This window comes from Pseudorasbora parva, chromosome 9 (assembly GCF_024679245.1).
Source record: "Pseudorasbora parva isolate DD20220531a chromosome 9, ASM2467924v1, whole genome shotgun sequence".
Lineage (NCBI taxonomy): Eukaryota > Metazoa > Chordata > Actinopteri > Cypriniformes > Gobionidae > Pseudorasbora > Pseudorasbora parva.
The window spans coordinates 18109542-18123648 of record NC_090180.1 but is presented as its reverse complement, the minus strand read 5'-3'; the positions used below and the strand labels follow the sequence as shown (position 1 = coordinate 18123648).

The 14107-nt window shown below is 37.0% G+C and overlaps 2 protein-coding genes across 2 annotated transcripts; both read left to right on the top strand.

The window, feature by feature from the left end:
- Positions 1-68: 68 nt before the first annotated feature.
- On the top strand, positions 69-8017 carry uck2b (uridine-cytidine kinase 2b). Its single transcript, XM_067454231.1, has 7 exons — positions 69-433; positions 3169-3328; positions 5613-5709; positions 5793-5935; positions 6567-6664; positions 6793-6841; positions 6933-8017. The coding sequence occupies exons 1-7, from the start codon at positions 329-331 to the stop codon at positions 7061-7063; spliced, it is 783 nt and encodes a 260-aa protein (XP_067310332.1). The 5' UTR covers positions 69-328; the 3' UTR covers positions 7064-8017.
- A 99-nt stretch (positions 8018-8116) lies between these two features.
- On the top strand, positions 8117-11110 carry czib (CXXC motif containing zinc binding protein). The gene is made up of 8 exons (XM_067453154.1): positions 8117-8163; positions 8249-8332; positions 8859-8915; positions 9406-9487; positions 9644-9675; positions 9803-9880; positions 10709-10774; positions 10854-11110. Exons 1-8 carry the CDS (start codon positions 8158-8160, stop codon positions 10929-10931), a joined length of 483 nt encoding a protein of 160 aa, XP_067309255.1. The 5' UTR covers positions 8117-8157; the 3' UTR covers positions 10932-11110.
- Positions 11111-14107: the final 2997 nt, after the last annotated feature.

Sequence of the window (14107 nt, the reverse complement as noted above, 5' to 3'; positions counted from 1 at the left end):
TGAAAATGTGTATAACTATAATGAAAGCATGAGATCGGGGTTTGAAGGAATGGGCTGTGTTTTGAGCTGTTTTACATGGGTGATCGGTTTGGATTTTTGTAATTTTAATATAGGATCTTACAATATATAGGAGCTATTAGACAGACAAACAGACGGTAGATATTACATGTCCTAAACGGAAGAAGGGAACAACTTGCAGTGTAGTTAAGCGTTATTTTCTTTGTGAGAGCTTTGAGTGGGACAGTAAAAGAGGAGGAGCTATCTCCCTCTCTCTGTGTATGTATTATTAGAATAGCGACACACACACTTGTGTTCACTCACCGCAAGCATGGCTGGCGACACTGAAACACATCTTCAGGACAGAGAGGAGAACGGACACACCATCCGACAGCCTTTCCTCATCGGTGTGTCTGGAGGCACCGCCAGTGGAAAGGTTTGAGCTTTATGTGTTTATCAGTAACAGTTAACCTTACAGAGTCATTTAGGTTAACGGGGGGTTATGACGCCGGTGCCTCCGGAGCCCGCGTGGCTATGGGCTTTACTCAACTCATAATGAAATGTACAAAAAAACACATAGAAAAAACAGCATCTGGGATTTTAAAACGTATTAAAACGCCAATATATCTTCCATGACTAAACCTATACCAGTTTGTTATCCATAAGTGAAAACTGAGTTACGTTAAATTTCCGAAACACGAAAATAATTTTATATTAAACAACAACCCATCTTGCACTGTCGTGTTATGATGTCACGATGTCGTGTTTAGTATCGTAATAAATGTCGAAAATGTCATGTTTTAGTTCCACGTGGCGCAGCATTTTGAATGATCACGTTTTATGTTGTCGTTCATTTACATGAATGTCTAAATTGAATTTCGACATGTATCACCTGCGAGACGGCTTTAAAATAGTTTTTTTTTTCAACACGCACACAAAAAAAAGTCACTTCCTCCATGTAGGCGACCGAAAGTTGCGGGAACGTGACGTCATAATAGCGGAGGATGTTTACATTGTCCCAGTGACCCCGTTTTAGAAACACGCCGTCATTAATCTTCCGCTGACCTTCATGTGCAGGAAATTAAACTTCCACCTTACAGCTGAGCTTCTGAAATGTCTCTTAAACTCGGTCGGCAGATTAAGCCATGTTAAAGAATGCGAACCGCCAATAAGCCGAAGAAGAAGAAGAAGAAGCCATGTTAATCGGTCAAAATGTGGTTTGTCCACAGACTCCACACTCGCACTCTTTAGTTTACTGCTCTATGTTCACTATTATGGTAGGCAAAATACGTTTTCTCACCTGACTATCATCCATACAAATAATAGCAGGGTTGCCAACTTTTAAGTTCAGGTTGGAGTGAGATTTTTTTTTTTTTTTTGGGGGGGGGGGGGGGTGTAATGCTTTTGATCTTGATCTTGATTCAGTATCAGTTTATATCTAGTATATGTACTATACATAATTAGAAAAAATATGTTTGTTTTAGCACTAGTTTAAACATTTCTTGGGTCAAATTACATGTGCAATTCCTTAATATTCACTTGTGAGTGATTATATAAGTATCATTATTTATTAAAAATATTAGGATGCAAGTTATTCAAGTTTTGAAATTTCACATTTAAAGAAATCTAGTGTTTGATCATCATATCTAAATATTTATTAGAATGCAAAGACTGCAATACTTTTTGAGCAACTAGATTAGATACATGGATATTTATTAAAGAGCCATAAGGCACCTACTGGTTAATGGCATTACAAATAAACTTTTTATTTTATTTTTATTTTTTGCCACAGAATGACTGTATTTGTCCTCTTTGAATTGGAATTCTCTATTTAACATTAATTACTAAACATATTGTAATATAAATATTAGAAGAAATATATACAAATATTAAAAGAAAAAGTGGTCATTTATTGACAATAATTGTTGCACAAATAGTATTTAGTACCAAAAGATCTCCTCAAAATATTCAATAAATATAATTTATTGAGTATGAGTGTGACCAATTAGTAAGGAATACCTGAGGGCTAAATACAAGAATAACATTAATGTTAACAATGTTGCATCTCTATCACTCTCCATAATACAACGATCCTGTAAATATGGCTGACTTAATAATCAATACACACTAACACTATGCTGTACTGTTTACCAAAACTTGCAGCAAACATCTATATGGTGAAACTGTTGTGTATTCGCTTAAGCCATTTAAATTCATTGGCACAGCGCTAGAAGTATTGAGCGCTCATGGGCCACGTGACCAGCGCGCACCGCAGGGAGACGAGAGCCTGCAACTCCGCTTTTCAACGCCTCTGGCTTTAACATTATGCCACATTAGCGCCAAAACGCTATTTATTGTTTGAATTTCATTAAAACACATTTTAAAAAAATAAAGCTTATAGCTTTGTTTAATATCAAAAGCAGGTTTGGCAATTTGGCGTGAGATTGAGTTGGGCGGAGTGAGAGCGTGAGACAGAGCCTGAAAGCGTGAGAATCACGCCAGATGCGTGAGAGTTGGCAACCCTGTAATAGCTGACCCAAATTTGAACTGTACAGCCGATGGATAAAGCCAGGCCCTGCTACCCTGCTGAATTACCTTACATGGGAGATTTGACCCACCCCCATGGCATTATACCACATCACAGTTCAAAGGCAGCACATGTCTGCAGACCCACTAATGGGAAAAGTCTTCTGTAGCTACAGTTCAAGTTAAAAGTTCGCCCAAAAATGGAAATGGTGTCACTATTTACTCACCCTCATGTTGTGTAAAACATAAGATATTTTATAGAATGTTGGTAACCCAACACTATTAGTGTTCACTGGCTGAGGACACAATTTACATTTTTAGGTAAACTATCCCTTTAACAGTGAAGCCTGACATATGAAATGCTTATTTTAACAAAAGTTTATTAAACCTTTTATGCTCTATTTAGATTTTGGAATTATACTAACATGCGTAAAAAAGGATAAACTATAAATCAGACCACTGTGTACAACAGTTTTTTTTTTTTAATTTTGGTTTTGATATTGATCATTTAGAGGTCTTCCATTTTGCTCATTAAATATGTTACTTTTGCTTTATAGGGTTAATAACACAAACACTGTGGCTTTTGGATATGAACTGGTAGCTTGAAGAATTGAACACTAACTAAGTCCTATGTTCTGTCTTCAGTCTTCAGTATGTGAGAAGATCATGGAGCTGTTGGGCCAGAATAAAATTGACCGCCATCAGCGGCAAGTGGTCATCCTCAGTCAAGACAGCTTTTACAGGGAGCTCACCCCTGAACAGAAGGCCAAAGCACTCAAGGGCCAGTTTAACTTCGATCACCCAGGTACTATAAAGTCTTAAGGGTTTTTTAAGGAACCCTTTGTTTCCTGCGGAACATAAAAACACCATAACGGCCCTGATTTATTTTCGGTGAATTTCGAAACATGTGAGTGGCTTTAAAACGAATATGATAGCATGTGCTGTGTGCAATGCTAAATTGCGACAAAAGAACTGAAAAAATACTACTAGTATAGCCTAAACTATATTAGTTGGAAAATTATATTAATTTCCAACTAATATAAAATGTTGATATTAAATACTATGGGGAGGACTGCCATTTATACAACCATTTATTTTGATAATTTGGTTGCAATAGCATACGCACAGCACTGGAAGGCTGTATTTGAATCACTGAACTACATTTACATTTTGAACTACAAAAAAAGGACAAGTAAACAGTCAGTAATAAAATAAGAACAAATAAACAAAACGATTGTACAAATAGATACAATAGAATAAAAAGTAATATATGAAAAACAATGCTTTAAGTTTTTTTAAGTGGGTCTAACAGTAGCTATTAAGGTAATAAATACTACAAAAAATTTAAGAAATCAAATGTTACATAACACTGAATAGATAACATTGCAAAACTGAAGGTGCCGTGTGTAGTATTTATGAGGATATATTGACAGAAATGCAATATATGCTTAGCTATGTTTCCAGTGGCGTATAAAGACCTTACATAAGGAACCGTAATGTTTTATTACCCTGGAATTAAAGGTTTAGTTCACCCAAAAATGAAAATGTTATGTTTATCTGCTTACCCCCAGTGCATCCAACATGTAAGTGTGTTTGTTTGTTTCTTTAGTAGAACTCAAAGGAAGATTTTTAACTCCAACCGTTGCTGTGTGTAGGTCATATAATCATCTGAATTGGTAACGTTCTACGAGAGCAAAAAAAACATGCGTAGAAAACATGCACAAAGAGCCCTGTGGCTCATGATGACACATTGATATATTAAGACACAAAACAATCAGTTTGTGTGAGAAATCGAGCAGTATTTATATATTGTTTTACCACAAATACAACGCTATGTCCAACAGCCTGGAATGTGTGTCACTTCCGGTAAGGTCAAGAATACACGCGCTGGATATGCGATATATGAGCCAGCGTTGTATTTGATGTAAACACACAGGCCTCTTTTTGCATGTTTTCTAAGCATGTTTTTTTTGCTCTCATAGCATGTTACCCATTCACATGATTATATGACCTACACACAGCAACGGTTGGAGTAACAAAATCTTCATTTGTGTTCTACTGAAGAAACAAACACACTTACATGCTGGATGCACTGGGGATAAGCAGATAAACATCAATTTTTCATTTTTGGGTGAACTACCCTTTAAGCTTTTCCATCTACATACATTCAATATATTGTTACACGATGTGTTTTCTCTCCTCTATTTACATTTCAAAACGGACTGCATTTACATGAATACTCTGCAAGATGTGCATTTTAACAATTGTGTATGTAGTTGGTCGTTTAAGCGCAATAAGCCACAAAAAAAGTAGACAGTTTGGTACTCGTGAGCTGTTTGAGAGGCGGCTTTATGAGAGCGCCATTTATCACTGGTGTGCGCAGTGTTGGTGTGAGTACGAAACCTACAGGATAACTGAAATTATGCGCAAAACAAGCACTTCAAACGAAGCGAGTGAGTTAGTTTTACTCATGGAAGTATGACCTTGACAGAAGAAATGAACTGGAGATTTCCATGTAAAAAAGGCAGAGTCTCAGAGCCACACCTACCCATTACATTATTGCCATGGTTTAAAGGTGCTTACCTTTTCCAGAAACTTTGCTCTGGCAAGAAGTCACACCTGTTTTTTCTGCGATTTCGCTTTAAGTATATCGTGGCCTTAAAAATAGTCCATATGATGTGTGCACTATATTTCTGCCTATGTTCCTTCTAAAGCCTTACGATAGATCAGTGTGAGAAACAAATCAATATTTAAATCGTTCAATGATAATCATTTTTGCAACTGTCCCAAATTTGTGTGGAAAACAGAAGTGCCTGCATAAATACCAGGACACGGACCGTTTGATTTTAGACCGGTTATAGTCAGGTAAACAATACACAGCAGTTACGTCACTGTTCATTCCTCTGGCCTGGCCGAGAACGTGGACCATTCTGGTGGAAAAGGGGCGCAGGTCTTCAATTTTTGTTTGAATGAGAGGTTTCAGATGTTGTCATATGGACTACTACTTTTATAGATCAAAACTGTGTTGTCTCTGACTAACTTCTTACTGAGAGAATAATCTGTTCATCACTGTTTCCTATAATTCTCAGATGCTTTCGACAATGAGCTCATCATGAAGACTCTACGTGACATCATTCAGGGGAACACTGTGCACATCCCCGTTTATGACTTTGTTACCCATTCCAGGTCAGCGCTGTCCTCCCTGTCCTTTCTAAAGGTTCTGATGGGGGAGCCACTGCTGAATCATGTGTTTTTCAAACCTCTTACAGGAAGGATGAGTTTTTGACGGTGTATCCAGCAGATGTGGTTCTCTTTGAGGGGATTCTCATGTTCTACTCACAAGAGATTCGAGATCTGTTCCAAATGAAGCTGTTTGTGGACACGGACCCAGACACGCGCCTCTCGCGAAGAGGTAGATTAATTGTGTGACATTTTCATTGATTCAATTTTTGGAACGATTAGTTTTGGTGTAGTGCTTTTTGTCTGTTTTCCCTTTAGTAGAGTACCATTTATAGTGGGAGTGATTTCCACTGGGAAGAACATCATTTTTCTATAATATATGTATTATATTATATAATAGAAAAATGATGTTCTTCCCAGTGGAAATCACTCCCGTTATAAATCAACAAAGCTTTGTTGATGTATCATTGATCTATGCCATCAAACGATTAATCACATTAAAAATAAATCTTTGTTTACTCAATGTGTGTGTATGTAAGTATGTCTGTGTGTGTATATATGTGTGTGTGTATATATATATATATATATATATATATATATATATATATATATATATATATATATATATATATATATATATATATATATATATATATATATAAAATATAAACAAAGTTAGTGCTAGTGATTGCAGTACTAGTTTTGGCCACAATCTTACATAAACTTCCTTTAATAAATAATTTTTAGGCTGAACTTCCAGCTATAATGAGCATGAATGTTTAGTCCCATCACCCATCGCTGTCCCTTAGCATTAGGTATGTAGACTACCATAGACTAATCTTGTATTTTCTTGTTTTACTCAGTGTTACGGGACATCAGTGAGAGAGGCAGAGAGCTGGAGCAGGTTCTGAACCAGTACATCACATTTGTCAAGCCAGCCTTTGAGGAGTTCTGTCTTCCTGTGAGTAAATGAGTACAAATCAAATTCGGGTATCATGTATACTAACTTGATAGCTTCCATTTGCTTTCTCACTTTTGCTCAATCCTTTATGCCCTAAATTTATCTTTAACATTAATTTATCTTTGCAGACCAAAAAGTATGCAGACGTCATCATCCCCAGAGGAGCAGACAATCTTGGTAGGATAATGAGAGCAAGTTTGTCTTTTTTAATGCACACTATGAATAGAGATTTAACTTGATGTACTTGTATTTCCATTTTTTTCTCTAGTGGCTATTAATTTGATCGTGCACCATATTCAGGATTTTCTGAACGGAGGATTCAAACGACAGAGCGGTTTACAGAACGGTCACGGGACACCCAGACAAAGACGGACGTCTGAGTCGAGTAGACCTCACTGACCTCACTGTGACCCTTCCCTCCATTGAGGAGAGGGTGGAACTGAATAATAACAGTGGTATCCCATTGAGAATAAGGGGATGCAGGAGCTGAAATGCCTTTGTTATGGTTACTATTATTTGTATTTGAAATGTTGTTGTGGATGATTGTTTGCTTTTACAGATTTTCAGATGGTTTTGAAGGTGCTGTATGTTTTTTCGAAGTTTTGATTACACACTCAACCTTCCCTGTCAGTGTCTATCTGCTTTCTCAGCTACTCAGAAAATAAATGAATAGTATGGAATGTTTTGTATAGACAATGTTGATCACAGTGCTATTAGCACGCATACTTGAAGTCAGAGCTCAGGTTGGGTGGGTTGTTCCATCCACAAAGAAAAAAAAAACCATTACCTCATATTTGAGGCCCTTTAATGTGTGAGAGAAGAGATGTGTGTTTTTCGTAAAAGGTGGCGGTATGGCTACACTAGCATTTTATATTGTCATTTAAGGGTTTTTTTTTAATTTTATTTTTAAGTTTTATAGTTGAATCTCAATGTTGTTCTTATAATTGTAGTAATAATTTTTGTACATATAACATGACACAATTTGTCATACTTTGTAAACTATATTTACAGTGTTACCAGAAATTTTTGTTTGCCCACAGTATCTCGGTGTGCATAGTGTTTTATTCCAATTATACCAGTAATACCAGATTCAGTGTAAAACCAGATAAAATCAGAGATTACAGTAAGATACGTTGGTCTATACCTCAGACCAAAAAAATTTAACACTTGAATTTTAAATTTAGTAACCCTGTCCACACTACTTCAATGTTTTCTTTCCCCTTTATACCTGTGTGCCACGATTTTATTTTATTTTTTGTAAGGATTTTTGTCACCAGATTAATTATCTATATCTGGCTTGTCGACAAATAATCCATTACAATGTAGTGGAATAAAATAAAACTATAAAATATCTTTGGTTCTTGTACCCCTCTTTTACTTCGTTTCATACATGTAATACCACATATGTCCGCAAGGCGGAGCAGCTGTCTTTGCCTCTGTCGCAGTCTTTATACGCAGCTTGATGACGTAGAGCAGCAGAGGCGTGGCTAAATATGGGGGTATGTGTGAAAGCAGTGCATACTTGCCTTTGATGGAAAGCCAGTAAATTGTTGCTCCTATAACCATTTCTTTTTGTCTATGTAGAAATTTGGGTTGCAGTTTAAAGCGACTTTGGAGAATGTTACAAACGTGAGGCCGGAGGGGGATGATTTCCGCTGGTATTTAAAGGTAAACCGTAAGCTCGCTGCTAGTATACAGCAGTGTGACAGGCTGTCAGTCAAAAAAAGTGTAGTTGCTCTCCGTTTTTATGCAAATTGAGAAATTACTAACTTTTCAGCATCTATAATTATATTACATAATCAGAATAATTCGTAAATGTGATAAATACTGATAATTCTGAATACTGGTGTTGAATTTGTTAGTGACCATGTGATTTAATGACGCGTAGCCTAATTTAAAGGGACAGTTCACCTAGAAAGGAAAATTCGGTCATCGTTTACTCACCCTCAAGCTGTTCAAAACCTGTTCAAATTTCATTATTTTGCTGAATAAAAAAGAAAGAAGATATTTTTATGGGACCCATTAATTTCCATAGAGTGGAAAAAAATACAATGGAAGTCAATTGGTTGCCGACATTCTTCAAAATATCTTAATTTGTGTTCAACAGGAGAACAACTTCAGGATGAGTAAACGATGGCACAATTTTCATATTTGTGTGCACTAGTTTTTTAATGACTGACTCCTGTCTTTGCAGCTGAAGTGTGGGAATTGTGGCGAGGTCTCCGATAAATGGCAGTACATCACCTTACTGGTAGGTTGCAAAATGTGAGAAATATAACCAATAACTGATTGCATACTTTTTCAGTAGCCTATTGTTGCCAGATGCTGGCCTGCTTTTGTCTAAAGCTACTTAAAACTAAGTAAAACATAAAGGAGCCAGCAATTAGCAGTTAAAAAAATGCCTTTGGGGAAAAATCAAATCACGAAACTGCATGTTCTTTTCAATATTTTGTTGAATACTGCATTAAATCATAAAAGTTACACCGTTGACATTATTTAAAAGCAATAGGAAAGTGGCATTTAAAAGAATAATAAATAAATACTATTGTGATTATTTATTTATCCTCATGTTGTTTCAAACCTGTATGATATTTTAAATTTTATTTTCATTTAATCTCACCTTCAATGATACAAGTGCACTTTTGCACTTTGTGTGAAAAGTTGATGATTATTGATTGGTGTATAGAAATCAAGGTGTTTGTGTGCATATTGATCGATCGCTGGGCCTTACCTCTCTTCAGGACAGCATGCCACTGAAAGGAGGACGAGGGAGTGCTAGCATGGTGCAGAAGTGCAAACTGTGTTCTCGGGAAAACTCAATAGGTAACTAAAAAGCTAATAACTGTGCTGAAAATATGCGTACATATGGGCCAAATTTCCAGATAAGTTGCACCATAATATCTGTATAATATGATTTCTAAATGTTTGGTTGTGCTCATGGCTCTTATTGGTCTTAACTGGATGTCTTGTTGTTTCCAGATATCCTGAGGGACACAATTACACCATACAATGTAAGCAAGGCAGACTGCATTCATATTGAGGATCGCAGGATCCAGTTGCATATGAATATTGACAGTATAAATATATTCATGTATTTTTTGCTCGGTCATGACAGTTTATGTATTTTCTCTCCTGAAGGCAGAAGACAGTGAAAGGTTTAAGACAATGGTGCAGTTTGAGTGTCGAGGCCTGGAACCAGTCGATTTTCAACCTCAGGTGAGCTATTCCAGACATTCAAGTGTGTGTGTGTATTTATATTTGGAATATGTCTCTTCTGCTCACCAAGGCTACTTTTTTTTAATCCAAAATAAAGCTAAAACAGTATTATTGTGAAGTATTTTTACAATTTAAAAACAACTTTTTTCTGTTTTAAAAAATGTATATATTTAAAATGTAATTTATTCCTGTGATTGAAAGCTGAATGTTCAGCATCATTACTCCAGTCTCATGAGTCACATGATCCTTCAGAAATCATTGAAATATGATTTGCTGCTCAAGAAACATCTATTATTACTATCAATATTAAACAGTTGTGTACAAAAACATTTTTCAGGATTATTTAATGAATAGAAAGTTCAAAAGAACAGCATTTATCTGAAATATAAAGATTTTGCAACATCATAAATGTCTGTACTTTACTTGATCAACTTAATGCATCCTTGCTGAATAAATGTATAATTCTTACTGATCCAAAACCTTTGAATGATAGTACAATGTTAGTACAATGACATCATACTATAATGATTTCTGAAGGATCATGTGACACTGAAGAAGGGAGTAATGATGCTCAAAATTCAGCTTTGACATCACAGTATTAAATTACATTTTAAAATATATTCAAATAGAAAACTTATTTTACATTTTTAAATAGCATAAATGCTGCTGTGGTGAGCAGAAGAGACTTCTTTCAAAAGCATTGAAACATCTTACAGACCTTAAACTTTTGAATGATAATCTATATAATTATGTAATTGTCAAACTATCGTCTGAAGCCTTACTCTAACCTGAATAAAACACATAAACATTCATCTTGTTGTTCTGTAGGCTGGTTTTGCTGCTGGCGGAGCAGAGACCTCCACCCAGTTCCCTGAAATCAACCTGCAAGAGAAAGTAAGAATTCTCTCAAGTCACATCACACCTTCATTCGCTACATTCAGGAGGTCACAGCCCTCTCTTTTACATGTTTCAGGACTGGACGGACTACGATGAGAAAGCCAGTGAGTCTGTGGGGATCTACGAGGTCACGCATCAATTCATCAAGTGCTGAAACATAAAGAAACCAGAAAAACAAACTGACTGGTTACTGATTGAAGATCAGTTTTAAATCGACTACATAACACTCTTGTTAGTCAGCGCTGATTGCCGTTTGATAAAAGAAAACTTTTTTTGTGTGTGCGACATGGGCAGTATATTGTTGGTTTAACAATAATAAAGTATGGAATTATATTTTGTTGTTTGTCTGCATGCATGTGGAAACCAGATTTGAAAAGGAGAAGAAAGGCAGAGGAATATGTTTTCAGACCATTAAAGGGTTAGTTCACCCAAAAATGAAATTGATGTCATTAATGGCTCACCTTAATGTTGTTCCACACCCGTAAGACCTCCGTTCATCTTCAGAACACAGTTTAAGATATTTTATATTTAGTCAGAGAGCGTATGGAAGTGTATGCACACTTTACTGTCCATGTCCAGAAAGGGAATAAAAACATCATCAAAGTAGTCCATATGTGACATCAATTAGTTCATTAGAATCTCTTGAAGCATCGAAAATACATTTCGGTCCAAAAATCACAAAAACTACGACTTTATTCAGCATTGTCTTCTCTTCCCTGTTTGTTTTCAATCCTCAAAAAAAGATTTAAACAGTTGTGAATCAGCGGATTGATTCATGATTCGGATCGCGTGTCAAACTGCTGAAATCACGTGACATTGGTGATCCGAATTGATTCACCGATTCATAACCATTTGAATCTTTATTTGAGAATTCAAAACAAACGGAAGATAAGACAATGCTGAATAAAGTCGTAGTTTTAGTGATTTTTGGACCGAAATATATTTTCGATTCTTCAAAATATTCTACATTCTAACTGATGTCACATATGGACTACTTTGATGATGTTTTTATTCCCTTTCTGGACATGGACAGTAAAGTGTGCATACACTCCCATACGCTCTCAGACTAAATATAAAATATCTTAAACTGTGTTCCGAAGATGAACGGAGGTCTTACGGGTCTGGAACGACATTAGGGTGAGTCATTAATGACATCAATTTCATTTTGGGGTGAACTAACCCTTTAAGATATATGGCAGGTACATTTGCAGTGCTGTCATGGTAAGGCAATGGGACATGCTACTATCTATAAAAAAATCCCAGTGGGGAAATGCATTACTGCAAATATTTCCATTTTAAATTATAGCTCGTCCATTGTCACCTATAAATTACATAATGTCCACACTATCCTTAGTTTCTGTTTGAGGAAACCACGGCAACACACATGAACAAATGCAGAAGCACGCCTCTGTTGTGTCATTCAGTCGGGACAGAAATATTCATAAGCGAGTACAGAAAATCACCAATAACGAGATGGAGAGAACTTGTGATAAACTGGGACTTGACAGAATCTTCCATGGTTTTTAATAGACAGGGAAGCAAATATTATATTGTAGCCTACATAATTTGTGTGGGTTATGCTGATGAAACTACACAGTTGCATTACACTTTGTTTGTGCTTCAGTTACGCTTAAGTCTGGGGACCAAGTCTATGGCAGTGATATTAAATACAGTAATGCACAATAATATTTAGCCATTACTTGCTAATAATGTGGGTTTGTTCAAATTAACTTTACATACGATTGTTTTAAACATGTACAAATGTGCAGCATTAATCCACCAAATCATTTGACATATTGGCTAGGCAACGTGGGGGAGAGGACGCTGGCGTTGTCTGTTCGCCGCTTCTCCACCCACAACAAATCATGTTAATGTACTATTAGATTTACATTTTATTTTATGTCCTTATGTTTGTGACTAGTCTAACAGTCAGAGCTACAATTGGGACTGTTGCTGATTGCTGGCAGCCACTGAGAGGTCGTTGTTCGTCGTTTCGCCGTTTTCAACCGCTTCTCTAATGTTTACGTTTGAATTGCTGCGGTTGGTTTCTGGTTCGGAGTAGGGCTGGTCGATTCCGAAATTTTTGGAATCGATTCCGATTCCAATTCCTGTTTCCGGAATCGAAGGAGTCGATTCTTTTTGGAATCGATTCCCAGCCCTAGTTCGGAGGACATTTGATGTTTCTCGCCGCGGGTGCTCACTGGTGGTCTCCCTTGGGCTTGGGCTGCATGGTGGCTGAAGTTTGCACCGGGCTAGCGTCATCCGGGCTCTCGTCGTCGGCGTCCGGCATGATGTTGGGATGTTCCGCTTCTCGGCTGCGCCGCTGTTCCGTCCTGCATTGCGACCGTGGAGCGGCTTGGACATCTGCGCCGGCCCCGGTGTGTCCACAGAAGTGCCCGGAGGAATGTTCTGCCTCCTGCATGGTGCTGCAGCGATCCCCATCGTTTGAATCATCATGAAGAAGACCCATCATCTGGTCTTCAGCTGTCGTGCCTCGGCGAGGTCATCGGGACACTGCCGCTGGGAGAAATCTGAAACATGGAGTGGACCACAGTGTGCTGCGGAGCTAACAGTGTGCTAAGGAGCTAACGTTAACAGAGACTTCCACCATCAGCTGTTTTCTGTCCACCATCAGCTCTGTTTCTGTTCACCATCAGCTCTGTTTCTTTTCACCATCAGCTCTGTTTCTGTTCTGTTTTCTGTGTTGGTTGATTGTTTGTAGTATTCTATATTTTTACTTGTTATTCATTTTTTGTTGTTATTCCCCCCCCCCCCCCCTTGTTGCACTTTGAGATTCTTCGGAATGAAAAGTGCATTATAAATAAAATCTATTATTATTATTATTATTATTATTATTATATAACAGGCTAGCATTACATTTCACATTCCTTATCTGCTAATTCATTATGATGACAGTAAATAGTGTGATCAAATGTACAGGTAATACAAAAACGAATTAATTACTAATTAATTCCGTGGACATGATTTGTGAATTCCATACGTATCTGTGGATGGTGAACGACATTTCCCATTGTCCTATTCTCCTTCATTGTCAAGCTTCGCCTTTTTATTATTGTTTTGAAAATGCTTCCTCTAGCGGTGAAAACTTACATATTGTACCTTTAATAGAGAAATTTCTGGAGCACTTCAACGGGCGTCTTCTGTATGAGTGACAGGGGGAAAGAGAGTTTCGGAGGGACAAATGTCATTTGACTTAAAAACAGCACATAATGGCTTCCTTGAGGCCTGCCTTTTTAATTCCCATAGTGCAATTTATTGTTTTTTCTTTCTTTCTGAATAAAAAGGTAATGAGTAGCAATGAATTGTTGA

Excerpts from the sequence above, each read along its gene's own strand:
- uck2b (XM_067454231.1), top strand. The coding sequence starts at position 329 with ATGGCTGGCGACACTGAAACACATCTTCAGGACAGAGAGGAGAACGGA. Across the intron at positions 5,710-5,792 it reads GACTTTGTTACCCATTCCAG|GAAGGATGAGTTTTTGACGG; the intron begins GTCAGCGCTGTC and ends AACCTCTTACAG. Across the intron at positions 5,936-6,566 it reads CACGCGCCTCTCGCGAAGAG|TGTTACGGGACATCAGTGAG; the intron begins GTAGATTAATTG and ends TGTTTTACTCAG.
- czib (XM_067453154.1), top strand. Across the intron at positions 9,881-10,708 it reads CAGTCGATTTTCAACCTCAG|GCTGGTTTTGCTGCTGGCGG; the intron begins GTGAGCTATTCC and ends GTTGTTCTGTAG. Across the intron at positions 10,775-10,853 it reads AAATCAACCTGCAAGAGAAA|GACTGGACGGACTACGATGA; the intron begins GTAAGAATTCTC and ends TACATGTTTCAG.